Genomic DNA, 23,969 nt, shown 5'->3' with positions numbered 1-23,969 from the left:
TGAGTCAGTTTCTCTTTTGTAAGTAAGTTCATTTGTGTCATATTTTAGATTCCACATATAAGTGGTATCATATGGTATTTGTCTTTCTCTGTCTGGCCTACTTCACTTAGTATGATAATCTCTAGGTCCATCCATGTTGCTGCAAATGGCATTATTTCATTCTTTTTTATGGCTGAGTAGTATTCCACTGTATATATGTACCACATCTTCTTTATCATTCATCTGTTGATGGACATTTAGGTTGTTTCCCTGTCTTGACTATGGTGAATAGTGCTGCTATGAACATAGGGGTGCATGTATCTTTTTGAATTAGAGTTTCCTCTGGGTATATGCTCAGGATTGGGATTGCTGGATCATATGGTAACTCCATTTTTAGTGTTTTAAGGAACCTCCATACTGTTCTCCACAGTGACTGCACCAATTTACATTCCCACCAACAGTGCAGAGGGTTCCCTTTTCTCCACACACTCCCCAGCATGTATTACTTGTAGACTTTTTAATGATGAAAAGGCCTATCTCTTGAGTCTAAAAAAAGGGCTGACATTCATTCACGTGTTCAATCATTTCTTCATTCACTCATTAATTTACAGATTCATTGATTCGCTTGTTGACTTAACTGCTGACTCGGCACCTACTGGGTGCTAAGCACTGTTCTAGGCAGTGGACACAGCAGTGCACAGAACAGGCAGAAAGACCCATCTTCACAGAGTTACATGCTAGTGGATTATTCACCCATTCCTTTGCTCCTGTATGCAACATTTATTCAGCACCCACAAGCCGTTACTACTGTACAACTGCAACCATCTTTACCAGCACAGAAGTTCAAGTTCCTTCCTGTCTGTTAAAAACACATGTTGGATGCCTTCAGTGTGCAGGACATTGGTGGGAGGTACCATCACCTAAGAGGCATCCAATACATTTCAGTGTTCCAGGAACTCTCGTGTGAGCACAGCAGAGGGACAGGGACACAGCAACACAACAAACGGGAGCTCCTGGAGAACTAAAACCTACGAATTATTTTTTCAAACCTGCTGACCACCTGCAGGAGGGTGAGCACTGCCTCCTAACACTTGCTCATCCCCCTTGATTGACAAAAAGCAGCTGGGAAATCCAGAGACTTCTGCAGGCAACAGGCTCCAGCTACATTTTAACAAGCCTGCTCTGCCTTGTGATATGTCTCTTTCTAGCTACTCTCTACTTCTGTCAAGTGCTGTTCGTTTTCCAGCTGTAGAAGTAATATACATTTTTTTTTTTTTTTGCGGTGCGCGGGCCTCTCACCGTTGTGGCCTCTTTCGTGGCGGAGCACAGGCTCCAGTAATATACATTTGAAACGACTTGATTGAAACAGAAGTATAAAGTAAACAGCAGCCCAGGTGGCACGGGGGTAAAATCGCGAAGGCCGCCCAGGCGTGACTGAATTTGGAAAACCCTGTATCATACTGTGTGTCCCCCCTGGGCACCTAGATTCAGCAGGTGAGAGAATTGAGAGGGAGCTGCGGAGCTCGGGGGCGGTGATGGTGGAGGGAGGGTGGTAAGGGGCAAGGGCCACTGTGCAGCCCCCTGCCCCCAGTCTCCTCCTCGGGGCTGGCTTCTGGAGGTGCTGGGGGAGGCGGGGTGGCTGGAACCAACTCTTGGTTTTTCTTCACCACCCGCTGTCCCCACTGGCATTTCTTGAGCGGGCCTGCCTGGGGATTTTCCACAACAGTAGGGGTTTCCAGAATTGGCTGCTCTAGAACCCACTGAGGACTCACAGCCAAAGCAAGTCTGTCCAGGTGGGTCTATACTCCGACATAAAGGTTCTCCGGAACCTCCTGTCCAGCCTCTGTCACTCACTGTCAGGGTCCTATTCCTTGGAAGGGAGAAAAAAGACACACACACACACTCCGTCATGGGGGCAGCCCCTGATGCCCACCCCAGTCCTGCCAGCCTGTGAACCTCCAAAAGCCCTGGGGGCAGTGACTCAGCCTCCAGAAGTTTGGGGAGTGTGACCCCCAAGGGCCAGGAGGCAGAGACCACATGGGCTGACCAGAGGCAGGGGCTGGAGGCAGAATAGCCTTGACCTTCATGCTCAGGAGGAAGTTAGAGTGCCAACACCGAGCTCTGAGCTCCAGGACAGCCTGGTCCCTAGACCCCAAATTCCATGATAGCCCCTAGGAGAAGAGTCTGAAGTCTAAGAGGGTGACGCACACATCTCAGCATGTCCACTCCTGGTATATACTGTAGGAGCTCAGGACCACTAAGGAATACACCTGTCAAGAAGGTTCAGTGAGCTGGCAGCATCTGGGTGCCCACGACCATGGAGACAGACACATTAAAAAACGGTAAATGAGCCGATGGAGGATTTCGGCAGCCAATAGGTGGAGAGCATTAACCTCACATAGGAACAACGGTGGGTCTTTAAAATGATGCAAGGTGAGAAAGCCGGGAAACAATGAGCTATTTTATACAATCCCTTTTGAGGAAACTAAAAATCCATGCACATACAACGGTCATCCACATTTTGTGAGAACACATTTAAATCAACAGTCCATATTCACTCAATTAAAGAGGTCATATTCACTCATTCATTCATTACAATGGTCATCTATGGAAAGTCATCTATGGGAGAAAGGGAGTGACCACAAAGAGTGGGGATAAAAGGGAATAAAGAAACGAGGGGCTTTGTACAAACATATGTGCAAGGAACCAAGGAATATGATAAGCTCACCTCTCTTCAACAGGGTCAAAAGGGAAAAAAATCCCCACAATCCTAACAGATCTAAGGTTTCCTTTTAAAATAACTTTTTTAGTTTTTTTAAAGGGAGAAATTCAATTAAGGACAAAATACTATCTAATAGTAAAGGGTATTAATTCTTAAATTGGTTTGAGCGTTAGCATTACCTTGAGAGTATTTTAAATTGTGGATGCCTGCCCCCTGCAAGAGGTTCAGATTTCATTGGTCTGGGGTGCAGCCTGGGTGTCAGGATGTTTTAGGAGCTCCCTACAGGTGTAGCCAGAGTCAAGAACCATTGGTGCAGGTGAAACAGAGACGTGCAAACGTTACAAAGTCTCAGAGGAAAGGAGATGGATTACGGACCACAGTTAGGGACTTGAAGTAGCAAATCAAAGCTGTCTGTCTTGGCAGAAAACCCCAAATGGGGTCAAGGGAGTAATTTCATCCCTAGGTAGAAGATATTTTTGGAGATATACATGTGGGTGATCTGTTCACTATGGGCTTGGGTTTCCAGGAAGGGGTCTAGGGAAGGGGTCGCTGCCTCATCACAGGGTTTTCAGGTTTCTGGGGGAAGTCCGATGTCAGCAATTTGAAACCGTGGTGCTCCAACCCCCAGTCCCAGAGCTGAGCCCTTGTCCCACCATGGCTACCCAGGCAATCCAGACCCCTGCCCAGGCAGGCAGGAAGCTCAGGGCACAGGCAGCCTTCCAAGGTGGGAAGGCCTGGGCAAGTTTGCACATGCTCTGCAACTTAGAATCCCTCAGACCCAGGTGCCTGTTACGTGCATGTGCACACGTGCACACAAACACACACACACACACACACACACACACACACACAATGAGTGTCTCAAACCTCCACCTCCCTCTGCAGGGGGAGGGAGGTGGAGGTGTTTGAGACACTCACCCACCTACCTGCCCCCAGAGCTGGTGTATCTCACACATCCACGTCAAACCCAGCATACTCCCACCACAGGGCCTTTGCACGGACTATTCCCTCTGCCTTCCCCAGATATCCACATGGCTCATTCCCTCACTCCCTTCTGGTTGTGGCTAAAATGCTCAGAAGGCCTTCCCTGATCATTTCCTTTAAAATTATAACCCCCAGGAATGCCCTGGTGGTCTAGTAGTTAGGACTCCACGCTTTCACTGCCAAAGGCCCGGGATTAATCCCTGGTCGGGGAAATAAGATCCCACAAGCATCATGGCGTAGCCAAAAAAAACCCTAAAATTACAACCCCCAAGCCGGCCCGCACTCCCAATTGTCCAAAGCCTGCTTTATTTTCTTTATAGTCCTTACCCTTCTGTCATACTGAGCTTTACTCATTAATATTGTTCATCATCCCCTACCACAGAGTAAGCTCCACGTGGGGAGGGATTTTTGTTTTACTCACTGCTGAATCCCCAGTGCCTAAACCTATCAATGCCTGGGACACAGTAATAATAATAATAATAACAACAACAATATCATCTAACACTTAAAATAGTGTTTACTGTGTGCCAGGCATTTTGCTAAGGGCTTTGTGTATATCGACCAATTAGTAGGTGCTTAATGAACACTTCCTCCCTGGGTGGACCAGTACACACCATGGGGTGTTTGGTTAAGAAGAGAGAACAGACGTTGGCACTAGACGGCCTGAGTCTCTCCAAATCCCAGCCCCAGCACATCCAAGCTGGGTGACCTTAGGCAAGTGTCCTAGGCTCTCTGAGCCTTTCTAGTAAAACGGGGATCATAGCCATTCCCACTCCATAGAGTAGAGGTGAGGCCATTACTGCCAGGCCTGGGAGAAGGAGCTCTTGGAAACCTTAGCAAGTGTACAAACCCCTTCACTGTGGGCACACAAAACTGGTGACACTCGCACTCATTTGCAGTAACTTGAAAAGCATTGGTACCAAGTCCTGCTCTTCCCAAAGCAAGCGTGTACCTGTGTGTGTGTGTTTCTCCCACAAACACACCCTGGAAAGTGCCACGAGGAAGTCATCCTGCCCCTTCTCCCATCTTTCCTTGGCCAGCTGGAGATCTCTTTCCCTCCTTCCCTCTCTTCCTCTCTCCCCAGTCCCTAAGCTGGGGAAGGGCTGCCCTGAGCCCCAGAAGCCCCCTCTCCCAGAGTCCCCAGGGATGTTAGCCTTTCTGCTCCCACAAAACCAAGGAAGTAGGGGGAAAGCTGCCCTGGGGCAGGGCGCAGGCTGGCTCACCGGAGCAGCTGGGCGAGCCGCTGTGGGATTGGCCGAGGGGGTCACCCCATGGGAGGAGTCTCAGCAGCCTTGGCCGGAAGCTGAGAAGGAGGGGGTGGGAGTGGAAGGGTCACCTCACTCCCCTCCCCAGGCCCTAGCTCTGGGCCCTGTGCTGCAGGCTGCCTGCCAGTCAAGGTTGGGAGACTATTCTCAGCCTCCCATATACCGTGCATGGGGGCACAGGGAGGGCAGGTCACTTCAGCTCACTGAGTCCCTCTGTGATCACACAGATCTAGGTTCAAATTCCAGCTCCTGCTTTTCCCCGCTGTGTGACCTTCAATGGGTCACTTAACCTCTCTGAGCCTCATGCAATCATGCATTCAATATCTACTGAGCCCTTCACTCAGTAGCCCCTTCTATGGGGCCAGACACTGTGCAGGGCGCTTGTTCTCTTGTCTGTAAAGCCAGTACGACAATAGCAACTCACCCACCAGGTTGCTGTGCAGATTAAATGAAATAACGTGTATGAAGTGCTTAGTCCAGTGCTGGCATATGCCATGGGCTGTCCTGCCTCCCCACCCTACCCCCAACTCCCATCCTGCAGCGTTCAGTCTGTTAGGAGATTTTTCCTCTGTGATCATTGGTCTTTTTTTTCTTTTTAATGTCAGGCAATCTGAAGAAACTCAGATTCGTTTGACAGAATTTGTCTTTGCAGGCAGACCTCCAGTCCAGGGCTCAGGGTCAACCTCCATCAACCCACTTCTTTGGGCGTAAGGGGTCAGGGCAGGGGTCACCTGCGCAATCGAGGAGCGTCCTCTTTGTCAGCCTCTGGAATGTGGCTCAGAGGCGAGTCAGCTCAAGGCAGAAGGTGGGCCACATCCCCCCATCCCCCCACCGGCTTGGGGAACCAAAGGTCTTTCTGTTAACAACCCCTACCTGCTCCGCTCCAGGCAGATTCCCAGCCACAGAGGCCTCCATGCAGGCTCTTGGAGGTAAGAGCCCTGGGCGGGAAGTCAGGAGACTAGGGTCCTGTCTAAGCCCCAATGCAAACCAGCTGTGGCGCTCACACCCCGCTCAGAGCCCTGGGCTGTGGGGAGGGGCCCAACTTCCTCATCCAGTGAATGAGGACTCGAGGCCTGTCTTCCTCACTGGCTAGGGCACTGCAAGTGCTCCCGGACCACGTACACGCTCTAACCCATCACCCATCAGCCCCGCGTGCCCAGAGCCACTGCCTCTGAGATCCGCCTGAGAGCTGTTAGCCGCAGGTATGGCTGTGTGTGTGTGTGTGTGTGTGTGTGTGTGTGATTTTAAGTCTTCAAGTCAACCCCCCTCAGATGGCTGGGAGTCCCCAGCACGCAGTCTTCCGGAGCCTTTTGAAGATGCTGTAGACAGTGGACACGTTTTTCTGTAAAGGTCTGGGTGGTAGATATTTTAGGCTTTAGGAGCCATATGGTTTCTGTCACAACTGCTCAACTTGGCCACTGCAGTGCAGAAGTAGCCCCGGACAATACGTAAATGTATGGGGGGATCTGTGTTCCAGTAAAAACTTTATTTACAGAAACAGGCGGAGGCGGGGTGCAGATTTGGCCCTGGGGCTGGTAGTTTGAGGCCCCCGCTGTGGTCCCTCACAGAGGAAGTCCTGGTCCCTCTAAGCAGCCCAGCGCACACAAGGCTGCTGCGCCTCCGAGGTTTCCCACGTACAGAGAGAACAATTTCTCTAGCTCCTCGCTACTCAAGGTGTGGTCTGTAGACCAGCATCACTGGATTCTGAGCGCTTGGCAGAAATGCAGAGACTCTCAGGCCCTACCCCAGACCTACGAAGGAACCGTGCATTTTAACAAAACGCTCAGGTGATCACAGGCACATTAATGTTTTAAAGCAGGACATGGTCATGTTTGTAGTTTGAGGCAAATCTCTCCGGCTGCCATTTGGAGGGTGGACAGAGGGGACAAAGGAGGGAAGAAGATGGCCAGTGAGGAACTGAGAGGCAGGAGGGCCCACACCAAGGCAGGATGGAGAGACACAGAAGGAACGAGTTCACAAGACTATACAAATGGGGAGCACTGGTAATGGCTGGGGTGTGCCAAGGGAGGAGGGGCAGCCCCTAAAATCAGGAGGGGCCTCCAGCCTGTGTTCAAATGCCAGCACCACAGGACTGAGCACGTGGCCTTGGCAAAGTGCCAAGCCTCTCTGAGCCTCAGTTTCCCCATCTGTATAATGGAGATAATAACAGTATCTACCTCAGAGGGTGACTGCAAGGATTGATTTAGGTACCCCATGTTTAGCACAGTGGCTGGCACCTAACAGGCACTCTATAGACCTCAGCACTTTCTATCCATCCATCTATCCATCCATCCATCCATCTATCCATGTATCCATCTATATACCCATCCATCCATCCATGTATCCATGCCTCCATCCACGTATCCATCCATCTACCTACCTTCTACCTTTTATCCTTTCTTCTTTTTTTCTTAAGTCAAACCAGGAGACCAAGGCTTCTCAGTCCTGGCACTATTGACATTTGGGGCTGGGTTATTCTCTACTGTGGGGCGTCCCATGCACTGTAGGATGTTTAGCTGCATCCCTGGCCTCTACCCACTAGATGCCAGTAGCACCCCCTACCAAGTTGTAATAACCAAAAATGTCTGTAGACGTTATCAGATGTCCTTGGGGTATAAAACTGCCTGTTGGAAGGCCACCGATCTAGTGGTTATTATTGTTGTTGTTAGGCTGTGGTGGTGGGAGTGGGGGAGATGTTCACATTAACTTAAAGAATGAACTCCAGAGCGGAACACCTAGATTCAAATCCTGACTCTGCCATTTACTTGCTGCGGTGGGTGGGGGTGGGGGGCTTTAGGAAAATACTTGTCTTCAGTTTCCTCATCTGTAAAATGGGGCTAATAGTAATCCCTTCTTCTTGGGGTTGTAGGAGGGAAGATGAGTTAATGTTAGAAAAGCACTTAGAACTCTGCCTGCACAGAGGAAGGTTAATATGTCTTTTGTGGTGATGGTGAATTTTTTTTCTCTCTCCTGCTACTTGTAATCGGATGGCAAACTAGACCGTGATCGTCCACCCTCAGACCTTGTTGGGGTTCCCAGCGTGGGGAAAGGGTGAGGTCTGAGCTGGAAATGGTCTCTGGTCTTGAATGGGGTGTGAAAAGCACTTGCCAGGTCTGCGTCGGACGAAACCAACCTCGGCTCAGCGGAAAAGGGCGCTGATATTCCTGGCTGGAGTAGAAATCCACCCAAAGCCTTTGAAAGGGGGAATGTGTTTGGCAGAGTTGTTGGCCGTGTAAAACTATCTGCCTGCATCTTGTCTTGTGACAGTAGAGAAAGCTTCTAGGCTTTCTCTAGGGCTGGGAAATTATTTTTGTTGTGGAGGGAAAAAACAGATTTAGCAGTTCCAGCCGGCTTCTGGGTGCTTTGTGCAACCTTGCAAATTTATTGTTTTCCAAATTGCATGAAGCCAAGGGGTTTCCAAGGAGATGCCTGGCTCAGTGCGGTTCCCCAGCTTAGGAAGGCAGCTTGGAATCCTTTTTTTTGGTCAAACGGTGGAAGATTTTCAAGCGCGGCCAAGCCCAGGGGCAAGAACGAGTTGAGGAGGGCTCCAGAGGGACTTGGCCAGAAATGCAGGGCGTGAGAGTGCCAGAGCATTTTTTTTTTTTTTACCATTTTTATAGTTAATAGTCAAACTCGGCACTCCTGACGTTTGGGGCCACAATGTCTTTGTTGCGGGAGGCTGTCTCGTGCGTTGCAGTGTTTAGCAGCCTCCCTGGGCTCTACCCACTATCTATCTGGTAGCAGCTGCCCCCCGCAAGTTGTAACAAACAAAATGTCTCCAGACATCGGCAAATGCCACCGGGGAGTAAATTCAGCCCGGGTGAGGATTACGACTCTGGAGGAGAGATGTTGAGTCAACCCTGCTCGCAGTTGTTTCTGTCCAGAGGCGGCCGGCTGCCTTCAGACAATGCCAGGCCAATACAAGTATCAGCTGCTCAGAGGCCGTCTTGGGTCAGGGGTCCTGAAAGTCCTGGAGGGGTGGGAGCTCCCTGCTAGAGAGGACACTTGTATGATTCTGTGAAAATTCATGGAAATCTACTAGCTCAGGCCCCCGAGGTTCTTCTTCTTAATGCTTATCACAATTTTTAATTAATCATGTATTTACTTATTTTTTTTAAATTGGTCTCTCCCACTAGAACATAAGCCCCACTGAGAGCAGGGATCATTGTGCCCCCAGCTCCTAATTCAGAGTCTAGCAAACAGGATGTGCTTAGTAAATACCTCTCAGGGACGGAGGGAGGAGAGAGGAGATTAGAAAACATTTGTTGCACGTCTACACCTGGGAGGCACATCTGGAGAGCTGGTTAAAACTCAGATGGCTGGAGCCCAGAGTTTCTGATTCAGAAGGTCCAGGATGGGGCCCAACAATGTGCACTTCTAACAAGTTCCCAGGGGATGCTGATGATGCTGGTCCGGGGACCACACCTGGAGAACAACTGATCTGAACTCTGAACCTTTAGCTCTCAACCTTGGCTGGGGAGTTTAAAAGGTTGGATGCCCAGGCCACACCCCAACCAATTAAATCAGAATTCCTAGAGATCAGGGTGATTCCAACGTGCGAGGGTTGAGAACTGCTTAGCTGTACCTTTTCTTTCAATCCTCGCAGGATTATTCCTCTCTCAGAAATTAGGAAATCGAGAATCAGAGGAGTTACTTTACCAAATCCAACACTGGTCTTTTGATTCCAGAGGCCATATTCTTTCAGTCACTTTGCTTGTCCCTCCCCGTCAACAGGTTATAAATCAGACCATAGTTTTGTTTTTTGGGTTGTTGTTGGTTTTTTTTTTTTTTTTTTTTTTTTTTACCATTTTTATAGTTAATAGTCACTGAGCACTTACAAGGCGACCAATCCAGTGTGGATGCTCTTATTCTCAGAGCAAATATTTGCCAACCATTATTGCTCCCATTTGACAGAGGGAGAAACTGAGGTACAGAGAGGTGGGGCAATCTGATCTTGGTCACATGGCCAGGAAATGCTAGAACCAGAATTGAACCCAGCCATCTGCACTGCACTATGGGGCTCACATGTGAGAGAAGAGTGTCAAGATGGAAGAGGAATCTGGACCAGGATGAGGCAAGCATATGTGAAAGCCAGGTGTATAGGTGAGGCTGGGCAGCAGGTCCTGAGTAGGCAAGGAGCTGAGGACCCAAAACTGAACAAGTCACAAATTGGAAGAAACTAGGAGATTGCTGGGACACACCCATACCCAGGAGGTGCCAAGTCAACCCTCTGCCTCCGCCAGGCTTGCATCTTACATTCTTCTTGTCTCAGCAGCAACCAATCCCGGTGATTGCCCCACCCAGGGCTTCCAGTCAAAGCATACGATTGGCTAACACCAACTGCAGAGGGCAGTAATGGCTTCCTTGAGTATCAGTGGTCCACAAAGTGAGCTCCAAACTACCTCATTTGCACTGTCCTCAGCTCCTACCCGGGCCATGCTGACCCACGCTCATTTTCGGCCCCCTCTGCTGTCTGGTCCCTCCAGCATCCTGCATTTGTTGGCTGCCTTCCCAGCTCTGGACCTTGGCCCTCTTTCCCTGATCCCAGCCGTTCCTCTCTCATTTGGCACAGTGTCACCGTGGACAGACAGCGGTGACCCAGCACCCCCGCCCCATCATCCCGCCATTTCACATTTCAGAACTGCCCGTATCTGAGCTCTCGTGGACCCCTCAACCGGGTGTCCCCAGGCCCATACCTCCCAAGTACAGTGATGAGACCTGAGCCTACATGACACCAGGGAGCCTTTGATTCCTCTTGGTACTAAGGTGAGCATCAGGCAGAGAGACCTACTGAACACAGCCCCGAGGCCTCTCCTGAGGGTTACCTTGGAAACCCTCTACACACCCACATACCCAAGCATGTCTGAACAATTATTTATCTACTGCTTCAAATCAACTCCTTTTTCAGCCTTGAACAAATGTATTTGAAATGGCATCTTTATGTCATTGCCACACATGGAAAATGAGTATCTCTTGCCATTGATAGAAAGTACCATCACAGTAGAAAAGATGGAAAGAAAGACCTTGATTCTAAGTTCTGTTGTCTTTCAAAGTTCAGTGCCAGCTTGAGGCTTGAGGCCTGGCTGGAAAGGGGGATTCCCAAACAAAAGAGCGATGGCAAAGACAGATTAGCATCACATCAAGCCTTGTTCCTTGACACTATTGGGAGGATTGATAGAGGGAACTTGAAACGAGAACTTTCTCACTAGGATGCAATGGTGTTTAAAGCCTGGCCCGGCCCCTCCTCACCAGAGGCAGGCAGGCTGGCTCCACATCCCCTGGGCTGGGCTGGTTTTAGAAACGAGCCGTCAGGAGCTTGTCTGCGGGCACTTGTGCTGGAAGGGATCCGACTGCTTGCAAAGCACAAAAGCTTTTCCCACTCCACCACGGGTTCCAGGCCTCGTTAGACAAACAGAGGGGCTGGCGGCGGGCGCTGGGGCCCTCAGATGGCGATTGCGGGCCCTCACCCCACAGACACGCGCCTTCCTGCCCTGGCGTTGCCTCCTGGGGCAGGAGAGGTTCTGCTGGTGTTAATGACCAATTGGAAGTCGAAACCCCAAAGAAACTTCAGAGTAAAAGCAAAACGTTTCAAGCGGAAAACTCAGAGCCCCTCTGGGTTCTCTACAATCCTTTCCAGGCCTGGCTGCTTTCTTGCGTTTCCTCCAGTGCACAGAGCAGAACGTGCCAAGGTACAAGCCTGCTGGAATCAGGCAGGTGATGCAAATGCGCAAAGGGGGCCGTGAGGGAAGACCGTGGGGACTGAGCCAATCGGAGGGCCCGGGCCCTGTCCAACGAGGGGCTGTGGCCGTTCAACTCCTGTTTGTTGCTCCCCTGTAGGAAAGTGGGCTCGGAATTGCTAGAGCCACCCATTTTTCCAGAGATTCTAGAAATCTGAACTTCTACATAAAATCTCCATTTTTTACCAAGATATTAAAAAAAACAAAACCTGAGAATGCATAGAAAGGTATGTATATGAATGTTCATAGTAGCTTTATTGCTAACAGCCCCAAACTGGAAACAACCCTAATGTCCATCGACAAGTGAATGGATAAACAAATTGTGGTGTATGGATACGATACATACCAGGGGTGTATACATACAATACGGTATCCATACAAGACACAGGAGTAAGAAGGAACAAACTAGGAATCTCGACTACGCTGAGTGAAAGACGACTAATGAAAAAAGAATGGATAGGGTATGGTGCCCTTTATGTAATTATTCTAGAAAATGCAAATTGATCTTCAGTGACAGCAGATCAGTGGTTGTGTTGGAAATGAGGGAGGGAGCGATGACAAAAGACATAAGGAAACCTTTTCGTGTGTTCACTACCTTGACTGAGGTGGTGGCTTCACGACATATATGTGTTAAAGCTTCTCAGATTCTACACTTGAAATATGTACAGTTAATTGTGTGTCAAGTAAAAACAGAGCTGTTATAAGAAAAATGTGAGAGGCCAAATAATAGGTGGGTCAAGTTTAACCCCTGGACTACAGGTGTTTATCCCCTGATTTAAAAACTAGTCCGTCTGCATTACCTTAGACTTCACTGAGCTCCGTGCATTTGGGGAGGCGCTGCCATTGCAAAGGTGAGGGGTGCTGAGAAATTCTCATGACAGCAGTGGTGCAGACAGGCCTGGCCACGGTGAAGATGGTGACCCAGGGACACCAGCAGAGAGAGCCTGTCACCTGCATTCTCCAGCTAAACTCTCAAGGTTTTCTGAAAAATCTAAAGCAATTGAACTTTTTCCCTCTGTCGGTCTAGTCGGCCTATTCAAGTATCGAATGCCCTCTTGACAAGCCTCCAGCTAAACAGTTGGCTGTATCAAAAGCAAACAGAGGGCTTCCCTGGTGGCGCAGTGGTTGAGAGTCCGCCTGCCGATGCAGGGGACACGGGTTCATGCCCCGGTCCGGGAGGATCCCACGTGCCACGGAGCGGCTAGGCCCGTGAAGCCATGGCCGCTGAGCCTGCGCGTCCGCAACAGGAGAGGCCACAACAGTGAGAGGCCCGCGTACCGCAAAAAAAAAAAAAAAAAAAAGCAAACAGAGCCATTAGAACACAGCAATGGTCCAGGCAAGAGATGGTAGAGGCCTGGGGCAGGGTGGAAGCAGAGGAGGGAATGGGGAGTGAGGAGATTCCGAAAGTAGAACCAACAGGATTTGCTGGTGGAGGGGATGTGAGGTAGTAGAGAAAGAGGAGCATCTAAGTGGACTCCAGAATTTGGGATTGAGCCCCTGGAAGCTTCTGGAAGCATCTGGAAGTGAGAGCCACCAACTGAGATGGTTGGAGCTCCAGGTGGAGGAGGCAGTAGGGTGAAAGTTGGCTCCTGTTTGCTACAAGAAAGCCTACAGCTTGCAGGGGGCGGTGTGCTGTTGAGAGGAAGCAGAGAAATCCGACGCATCTCTCCGACAACCCAGTCGAGGCCGCGCTTCTGGCTTATCCTCCCCAGCTCCTAAGGTCAATTGCCCCGACCACATTAATAACCAAGATGGAAAAATGAGATTTTGATTCAAGGGCATGCATCCGGAAGGGGCGGCAGAAATCCCAGAGGGGTGTTTGCATCTGCGAAGTCGGGCGGGGAAGATCTATGGGATGGGCCGAGCGGGCCTGATCCCTCGAGGGAGGAATGGCTGGGCTTGGCTGGGAAGCTTGGAAGCAAAATGCAATTAGAGAAAATCTGGTTAGAATTGGACGACTGTGGCTTGCCTTTTGGAAGGATTTGGTTCCCCCAATATTTTGAGTTTGGGAGAGAGAGGCAGGAAGAAGGAAGGAAAGAAGAGAAGGAGACAGCTTCTTTGTCAAAGCCAACTCGCTTTACAATCTGCACTCTGCCTTACCTCCCACCGGTGAGGCTGTTGGCAACTTCCTGAGGCTGTTCAACAGGCATATGCTCAGGCCCAACCCCAGACCTGCTCAATCAGAATCTGCATTTCGATGCAGTCTCCAGGTAACATGGGTGACTACTGCACACAAAGTAATACCTGAGATGCACAGGTCCACTTTGCTCTTCTCCAACAGTCAGGTTTTCACCTACCATCCTTACCATTATGGCCATATCCCCTCACATACACCATACACCACCTGTGACATGATTCACAATCTTCTCAAGGCAACTGGCTTTTTAAAAAACAAAAATACAAACCTTAAATGCATTTGTTTAAAAATAAAACTATATCACTATCATCAGTGGAAAATCAGCATCATTTGCCATAATGGAAATAACCATAAAAATGCACGAACAAGATGAAAGTAAAACCATGTGACTGAAACTCTGGCTGGATACAGCTGCCTGCCCAATGCTCTCAGCCCGAGGCCGGCGCTCTCTGTTTAAAAGGGAGATCAGACGGGGTTAAAGAGGTGAGGAAGGCCGTCTAGTATCCCATCAAGACTCTCCTCTCGAGAGCATCACAAGGATTGAAAAAGGACTGAAGAAGGAATAACTTTCTCACTGTGTGATTCGGTGATATTAACGCTGCGTCCGTGTAACACAGCTACCGGCATTTCCCCTGCTGGGGCCTCGTTCCCACAAGTGTAGAATAAGCGCTGTGCTGTAGCAGCGTCCCTGCCCCCGTGCCCCCTCCCCCCAGGTCCTTGCACCTTGCCCTCCACATTGAGTCTTCTACTAAAAGGCACCTTGGACTGGGCAATTGGATGCAGGGTACTTACGCTTATCTGGAGACACGCCCCTCCCCCACCCTCCACCCCGCACTGGGCCCCTGGTTCTCAGGAGCCACCCACTCTGTGGCTATCAACTGACTCAGCCCAAAGAGGTCACCAGCCCTTCTTTAAGCAGTGGTCAGTATGACTGGTTGATACCCCAAGGCCCCAAAGTGTGAGGACCCAGGACAAGTTACAAGGCTTGGGGTATGGCCTTGGGGATAGAACCCCGGGATCATGGTGAACATGACCAAGACAGCCCTAAACCACTGGGGCATTCAAAGTCTGCATGGGGAACTGTGGAGACCTGGCCTTCCAAAGTGGATTCCTATGACCACCTGGGCAATAATTGCTTTGCAGCACAGGTAGGGATGGGGGCCTAGAATTTTCCAGAAATGCCTCTTGCCAAGGGGAATCAGGCCAAGCTCAACAATTAACAGTTGAAATTTTAAAGACAGCATTTCAAATCCTCTAGCTAAAGCAAACTGTTGAAAGGTGAAATGGTTGCTATATATTTATTTTCATTATATCAACTCTTTCCTTTACTATCTTAGAAAAACACTATGTGAGATGGTCACCAACCAGAAGACAAGTGAAATGTCAGTCGTGTCATGTTGGGGTCTGGCGTATCTCAAATGGGTGCTCACTTACTTGCAAAGCAGCTGGTTATTAAATAATGACTCTGAATAAAAATCCACGTGGTAGCAAAAACTCTGTGATCAGCAGTGATGGAGCTGCTAGTAATAATTCCAAACTTCCGTGGAGAAATGTGGATAGGGAAAAGGGTATGCACCCCACCCCACCCAGAAGATCCGTTTTCTCTCCATCAATAATACTAATACTTACAGTTACCTTTTACTGAGTGTTTACTGTGTGCCAAGCACTAACAGCTCCACAGAGGTCAACTCACTAATCCTTACACTATCATCACCAAGTAGGAATTCTTACTCCTCGTTTCACAGATGAGAAACCAGCCACCAAGTCCCACCAAAGGACTTGCAAAGGAGTTCCCAAGCCACCTCCAGGCCTCAGACTCATGTGGTAAAACTGGACAATGAACTCTATTTGATCCACTATAGAAAATGTCTCATTAAAAGAAAACACTTGCACAACAGCCAAAAGGCGAAAGCAATCCAGGCGTCCATGGAGGAATGAATGGATACACGGCACATACATCCATGGAATATCGTTCATCCTTACAAAGGAAGGACATTCTGATGCAATCTACAACATGGATGAACCTTAAAGACATTGTGCTAAGTAAAATAAGCCAGACACAAAAGGACAAATACTGTATGGTGCCACCTATATGAGGTACCTAGGCAATTCATAGAGACAGAAAGTAGAGCTGGTGGTTGCCAGGGGAGAGGGGAATGGGGAGTCATTGTTTAATGAGTACAAAGTTTAAACACAGGGTTCTTTTCACTTTGGGAAGATGAAAAATTGTTCTAGAGATGGATGGTGTTGAAATCTGCGCCACATGTGAAGACACATAACACAGAACTCTACACTTAATAATGGTTGCTATGGACTGAATGTCTGTGTTCCCCCAAATTCAGATACTGACACCCAATCCCCATTGTGACAGTAGTAGGAGGTGGGGGTCTATGGGAGGTGATGAGGTCATCAGCTCATCAATGGGATTGGTGCCCTTATGAAAGAGAGATCCCGCACCTCTCTGCCATGTGAGGACACAGCGGGAGGATAGCATCCATGAACCAAGAAGTGGGTTCTCGCCAGACACCACATCTCCCAGTACCTCGATCCTGGACTTCCCAGTCCTCAGAAGTGTGAGAAATAAATTTCTGTTGTTTATAAGTCACCCAGTCTATGGTATTTTTGTTAGAGCAGTGCAGACAGAGTAAGAAATGGCAAATGCTTTGTTGTGTATATTTTATCACAATAATAGAATGATTTTTCAAGGAAAGGAAGAAAGAAAGAAGGAAGGAAGGAAAGGGAAGGAGGGAAGGGAAGGGAGGAAAGGATGGAAGGAAGGAAGGAAGGAAGGAAGGAAGGAAGGGAGGGAGGGAGAGAGAGAAAGGAAGGAAGGAAGGAAGGAAGGAAGGAAGGAAGGAGGGAAGGAAGGAAGGAAGGAGGGAAGGAAGAAAGAAAGAATCCGCAGGAGGTCCCTGTGCCTGCTCCTTCCTCCAGCCTCATCCCACATTCATCCTCTTGGGAGCACTCACCCCACCCCATCCTTTGGCTGCCTAACTCCTTATCCTCTGCTCTTAATGTCAATGTCACCTGCCTGTCCGATCTACCTGGTGTAAGAACTCCAGGAGAATCTCTGGCGAATCTCCTTGCTTCCTCTCATTACCACTTATCATAACCTTGCAATTATTTTAGAGAAACTTGTTTTATCTGTCTCTCCATACCCCAGGCCAAAGGGTGGCCTATGTGGGTGGGCTTAGACTGCCCCTGTAATTTCCATTAAACCCTGCCTGCAGCCCACAAAACCTCCCCAAATATATATACAGTAAAAAGGGGTACTGTTTTGCAAGTTCAGGTTCAAGACTAGTCCCCTGTCTCCCCACCCCCTTCCCACCAGATTGTCATCCCTAAGTCCTTCCTGTGTACCAATTGTGCAGCCACCACTGCTCCCCGACCAGAATATAAATCCCCTGAGGACAGGCACCAGGGGACTGTTTGTGTGACTCCTCTTTTCATTCCAGTCCCTAGCACAGCATCTGGCACCCAGTAGGTGCTCTAAATTGAGCAGAGTATAAATTCCATGCAGAGAGGACTCCCCCAGGGGTGAGAAACAGCATGACGTGTTCAAATACAGGAGCAGGAAAAGGGCATGTCAGTGTGGGAACAGCAGGAGATGGTGGCAGGATTAGGCTGTCCTTCCCGCTCCTCAAATTCAAAAAGCACCGCACCCCTCCTGACGCTCTTGAAGCCTTTGAAGGTCAAGAGGTTACATTTCCAGAGATGCTGATGTGGGCGCAAAAGACCTGCTCAGACCCGTTTCCTGGGGCTCTGATACTGGCACCCACCCTCGTTGGTCACGCTTGGCCACGTGCGCTCAGATGGAGAAAAGAGACCTGGGGGCCATCGGCAACACCTTTGGGTGTTGCTGTGACAGCCAGGCCAAGCTCCAAGCTCCATCATCCAGTGAGCAAGGAAGATTCACACCCAAGATGCTGGAATCCCCCAAAGGAAGCTCACAGCCTCTGCCCCCTTTTGGGTGGACAGGCTCATAGACCATGGGTTGCTGGGACCATTTCAGCAGCAGCAGTGGGGCGGGCAGCTTGACCAGAAGCTGCTGAGACCCAAGGGCGAGGGCCGGGGGCCTGGCATCATGGACGGTGGTCCGCACAGGCATCTCGCTTACCTTAGCCAGCTGCATCTGCATCTTGTTCTTCACATCTGTCACCTCGGCGATGCGGGCATTGAAGGCCAGATTGGTGTTGGTAAACTGCTTCCACATCTGATCCAACAGCACATCGAAGAGGTTCTGGGCCTCCTCCCGCAGCTGGACAGAGTTGGCCTGCATGTTCTGCGAGTGCCTGATATTGTCGTTACTGAACTTGGCCCATGTCTCGGGAACGGAGATCCTGCAAGAGGCACGAGAGAGAACTTACCAGGCGAGGAGTCGGAGGTCTCCAGCAGGCTTGGAGATCGCTGAATCCGGGGTTTCCCAACCTTGGCACTTCTGACATTGGGGTCAGGATAATTCTCTGTTGGAGGGGGCTGTCCTGTGCACCGTAGGATGTTTAACAGCATCCCTGGCCTCTACCCACTAGATGCAAGTAGTAACGGTTTTCCAGTTGTGACAATCAAAAAAGTCTCTAGACATTTACCAAATGTCCCTTGGGGGAGGGGGCACAATTGCCCCCAGTTGAGAGCCACTGAGCTGACCCAAACACCTCATTTACAGATGAGGCAACTGCAGACTAGCTGGTTTCCCGAAAGGGCACTTGGTGAGTTGTAGGAGAGGAGAGATTCCCCCAAAGAGCTTTTTTCTCTAACACTCCCTCCACCATCACCAAAAACAGAGAGACAGGCCAAGAAGCGGGCATCGGGCATGATTCAGGGATGAGCCTGTGGCCATGCTACTCACACTGACTTATTCATTCAACAAATGTTCTTTGAACACCTACCACATGCCAAGCCTTGTTCTAGGCACTTGGGATAGAGTGGGCAACATCCCTGTCCTCATAGTGATAAATTTCCGAGGGAGGCGGGGGAGATAGACAATAAATAAAGAAGATGTTCACACACTGTGTTATGTTCTATGAAAGAATTTAGAAGCAGGATGATGGAAGAGAGACAAATGGAGTGGGTCATTACGTGTCAGTCAGGGCCATAAAAGGAAATGGAATTTATTCTCAGATAGCGCCGAGGCGCTCATAGACTAGCAAATGCACGAAGTTGTCACCACCCCAGGTGTGAAAGGCAAGAGAGGGAGCCATGTAGAATAAATCCCCAACATCTTTCTCCTCCATCTCATGTTGGTGACCCTCCTATTGGCTGAACCCAACTGGGAACCAGATGGCAAAGACCCAGGAGCGGCAGTTTGTAGAGGGCAGGCTCCTCTCTAGGACTCACAACAAGGCAGCTAGAGAATGGATCTGGGAGGACAAATGGAGCTCAGGCTATATTGGAAAGGGCAAACTAGGGAAAGGGCAGACTGGGAAGGCTTCTTGGAGGCAGTGACACATAAGGGATTCAGTTTAGGGAACAGAAAGTTCTTCCTGGCCGAGTATGTAAATTCAGGCAATAAGCAATCCACTATTGTACAGGAGTTTTCTCCTCTGGGAACCTTTTGAGAAACAGAGACACATGCTTCTTTGAGCTGACTTCAGTCTCCGGATAAACCAGATTAGATAACTTTTCAAGGTCTTTTCTAGCCGGGAAGTCTCCAGTTCTTAAAATAAAGCAGATTTTTATTCTCAGGCAGTAGGAAAAAAAGAGATTCAATCATCTGAAATAGAAGTCTCTTTCAGGACATTTTAAAGCACACTTAGATTACATAGTGAATAGAAATATTTTTAAAAACATACAAAATGTGGTTGTTTTGTCTGGCTTTTGCAGGAGTTAAAATCAAGCCTCTGGAGAGGCCTTGGGCTCCTAAAGATGTGAGAGGGCACTGAGTCTGATCCAGAGCGTTCATCCAACGAAGACCTGAGGCTCAGGGAGGCGAAGTGTCTTCTTTTCCAAGGTCACACAGCTACTCACCGTCAATAGAGGAACGAGGAGGCAACAAGGACGGCAGAGAGTGACCTGCAGATTTATTCCGAGGGTACCTCCCACTGCTCAATGGGACACTGTCAGTGTCAAGGGCAGCAGCCGCTAAGCCCTCCCCTGGAGCAGACAGCTGAGCTCCCCAGGGAAAACAACCCGCTTAATCACACTCTCCCTGGGGGAATTTGCCGAGGCAGCCTGTCTCCTCACAGGTGATGTGCTTCAGTAGGGGGAACGTGCTTTCTGGAGCCTGCGTACTCTAAAAACATAGGACCCAGCAGGCTTTGCTGGGGAGGCAGGAAGGCGCTATGGTAAAACAAAGGCCCAGTGTCCAACGTGGGCTCAGACTGTGGCTCTGCCACTCGCTGTGTGAGCTTGGACCAGTCACTGCACCTCTCTGAGTCTTAGTCTCCTCTGTAAAATGGGGATAAAAATGGTACCTACCCCCAGGGTTTTTGACCAACTGTGAAACCCCTATCACGGCACCTGACAATAGTAAGCACTTGATAAATGTTTATTATTCACGAGACCGTGGAAGCGCTCAGCACAGGGCCCAACCTATAGCAAACAGCAGGTAAAAGGCATCAGCTCGCATCTTCATCTTCATTATCAGTGGTTAATCCGTGGCAATGAGACCTTCGGTGAACAGAGATACGGCAACACAGAGCCTCCAAACGTCCTGTTGCCTGCCCAGACATGGCCCCGCTTTAAGAAAACCTCACATACAAAGCCCTGAGCTAGTACATCTGGGGAGCAATTAGTCACAAATGGCAGCTCTGGCTTTCCAGCTGGAGTCGCTGGATGGAGGACTTTAAACAGCAGACCCCTCCTGGGCACGGAAATCAGAGTCTCTGCCACCCAGCCTGGCTGCCCAGCTTTCAGGGAGGCATCTGTTTGGGAAGGGAAACTTCCAGACTCCCTGTCCAGGTGGGCAGCCGTGGCTGAGAGGACTAGGCCCCCTGGAGGTCTTGTTCACTTTGCCAGCGCCGTGGGCAGTCAACCTTGTCAGGAGGAGGAGAAGGGTCCCCAGGAGCTGTCATCGCAGGAAACCCCAAAGGGTCCTTTCAACACCTGCATATTTACTACGATCCAGAAAGCGACCCTGGTGTGGGCCAAGAAGACCTTCCCTTTCCTTCTCTCCTTTCCCTCCCTTGCCCCTTTCATTCATTCTTTCATTCAACAAATATTTATTGCACACCTACTATGTACCAAGCACAATGCTATGTGCTAGAGATTTTTTTAAAAAGGACCAAGATAGACCCCTCCCTCTGCATGTACCCAGAGCATCTCTCTCCAGCCCTCATTATCCCAGACCTCGGACTGCCGATGGGGAAAGCACGCCTTCGTTCTGCACGCAATTCCGCGATGCTAGGACGTGTCCATGGCAGTGTCAGGCAGACAGGAGACGCCACCCTCATAGCTGTTGTGACGAGAAAATGAGGTCACACAGCAAGCACTCGATAAATGTTAGCCGTCGTCATTCCCCGACACGAGGCTCTGTGCCTAGCACTTCACACGCCCACCTTTCCACACTCACAGCAACTCTGGGAGGTGGGTGCTATTTTTATCCCAGTGGTAGAGGTGATGAAACGGGGCCCAGAGAAATTAAATCCTTTGTCCCGAGGGTTAATGTGGAGGCTGGATTTGAAGGCAGACAGCCTGGCTCCAGAACCCACCCTTAAGCCACTGCCAGCATGGGCAGGCACCAGCTGGCTCTCCCAGCCAAACTTGAATTCCTCCTCCTTCTGGAAATTCCTCTTGGAATTTGCTTGGTGGACTTGCCAATCCAGGTGCCTCAGCAGCAGCAGCTGTGGGACCCTCACGAGCCGATATCTTGCCCTCTCTTGCTGGAATTGGGATCTTGGGTGAAGTGGGGCAAACGTGGAAAGACAGTGGTGCTCCAACAACAAGGCCGATTAGCTCTCTCTCACTGGCTCCTTCAGGCTGCCAGAACCTCCCCTCCAGCCTTCCCCTGGAGCCAGTGGCTGCCCAACAGCCTTCCAGTAAATTCCATCTTAAGTGAGCCAGAATCGGATTCTGTAGCTTGCAACTCAGGATCCCCACTCAACCACACAGCCTCACACTTGACCGGTGCGCGATGCCCCTTTACGTTTCCTTAGCAGGCTCAGACCCAGAAACCCCTGCTGTCCTCGGGCACGGCCAGGTGAAGACTGACAGCCCGGTACTTACGTGCAATCAATTTTCTCCACGCCGTGGAAGAAGCTGATGCAATCTGATGTGTTCCGTAGGTTAAGGCACTTCTCGTCGATGAACTCGGCTGAGTTTTTGTCCTCGAGGTCCCTCTCCAGGACATGCTGAGCATCCCGGTTATCCCTGTGGGGGCAAGGACATGTCCCTAAACTGTGCACTCACCCAGCGTACCTCACCCAAGGTCACAGGGGAGGTCGGTGCAGAGCCACTGCTGGAAGCCAAGTCTCTGGACCCCCAGGAGGGTGCTCTGTCCACCCCCAGTGGCTTCCAGCCCTCTTCCCGCCTTGATGCCTCCCCGCACACCCAGGGCCTCCCTGCACTACCCCACCCTCCCCCTAATCCAAGCAGACCTGTTGTCACTTAGAAAACATTTACTGTAAAGGGTCAGATACTACATATTTTAGGGTTTGTGGGTCATATGGTCTCTCTTGCAACTACTCAACTACGTAGGAAAACAGGCATAGATAATGTGTAAATGAATGGTTGTGGCTGTGTTCCAATAAAACTTTATTTACAAAAACAGGTGGTGGGCCAGATTTGGCTCTCCAGCTGTAGTTTGCTGACCTAATATAGAAGATATGAATTCACACTTTGGACAAAGCCAGGTTTCAATTTAAATTAGTTCACAAATCCTTGTGTCTGATGCTATGCCAGGCACAGAGGGAAGACATGAATAAGCCTCAGTCACTACCTTCAAGTGGCTCACGGATTTGTGTAAATAAATACCATAAAAAAGAAAGAAAGAATGAAAAGAGCAACAGTGCAGGTTCAAAAAGGATACACAGTAACACAGAGGAGGAAGCCATTAACTCTGGGTGAGGGGTGGTCAGGGAAGGCTTCCCCAGAAAGTGTCTGAGCTGGGTTTTCATAACAATAGGAGCAGATATTATGGACAAAGTTGGGTTGGGGGGATGAGAATTCCAAGCTGAGGATACCACATGTGCAAAAGCAGAGAAGCTAGAGACATCCAGGTATTTAGGGACCCATAAGCAGCTCAAAAGGCTGGCAGAATCAGGGACTGGGCGGAGTCAGGGAGTGGGTGGAGTCATGGACTGGGCAGGGTCAGGAATTGGGTAGATTCAGGGACTGGGCAGAGTCATGGCCTGGGCAGGGTCAAGGAGTGGGCGGAGTCAGGGAGTGGGTGGAGTCTGGAACTGAGCCAGGTGAGGAGAACACAATTGGGTGGGGCCAGGACTTGAGCCTGAAGGGCTGGTATCTTGGCTGAGAAGTTTAGACTTAAATATCACTGTGTGCCAAGACTCCAGACATTGGAGACCCACTTTCATGATTCTTGCCATATTCCCAAAGTACCTGTACTATTATTTACCTGCTAATTTTCTTTTTCAATCATAAATAAATAAAATACATAAATAAATGCATTTCTAATTCAAAAAGAGTCATGCACCACAATGCTCATTGCAGCTCTATTTACAATAGCCAGAACATGGAAGCAACCTAAGTGTTCATCGACAGATGAATGGATAAAGAAGATGTGGCACATATATACAATGGAATATTACTCAGACATAAAAAGAAACAAAATTGAGTTATTTGTAGTGAGGTGGATGGACCTAGAGTCTGTCATACAGAGTGAAGCAAGTCAGAAAGAGAAAAACAAATACCGTATGCTAACACATATATATGGAATCTAAAAAAAAAAAATGGTTCTGAAGAATCTAGGGACAAGACAGGAATAAAGACACAGACGTAGAGAATGAACTTGAGGACATGGGGAGGGGAAAGGGTAAGCTGGGACGAAGTGAGAGAGTGGCATGGACATATATACACTACCAAATGTAAAACTGATAGCTAGTGGGAAGCAGCCGCACAGCACAGGGAGATCAGCTCAGTGCTTTGTGACCACCTAGAGGGGTGGGATAGGTAGGATGGGAGGGAGGGAGACGCAAGAGGGAGGAGATATGGGGATATATGTATATGTATGGCTGATTCACTTTGTTATAAAG

General features: G+C 49.5%; 1 protein-coding gene across 1 annotated transcript in view; it reads right to left on the bottom strand.

Moving 5' to 3' along the window:
* TEKT5 (tektin 5) overlaps nt 1-23,969 on the bottom strand; it is a 38,512-nt gene that overhangs the window by 6,443 nt on the left and 8,100 nt on the right. Inside the window, exons 4-5 of the mRNA XM_033840501.2 lie at nt 21,985-22,128; nt 17,942-18,164 (exon numbers count right to left, since the gene is read on the bottom strand). Coding sequence (XP_033696392.1) covers nt 17,942-18,164; nt 21,985-22,128 — 367 coding nt within the window. The remainder of the gene's footprint in view (nt 1-17,941; nt 18,165-21,984; nt 22,129-23,969) is intronic.

The sequence above is a fragment of the Tursiops truncatus genome, chromosome 15, assembly GCF_011762595.2.
Source record: "Tursiops truncatus isolate mTurTru1 chromosome 15, mTurTru1.mat.Y, whole genome shotgun sequence".
Classification (NCBI taxonomy): Eukaryota; Metazoa; Chordata; class Mammalia; order Artiodactyla; family Delphinidae; genus Tursiops; species Tursiops truncatus.
The sequence above is the reverse complement of the archived record's forward strand: the minus strand, read 5'-3'. Positions and strand labels throughout refer to the sequence as shown.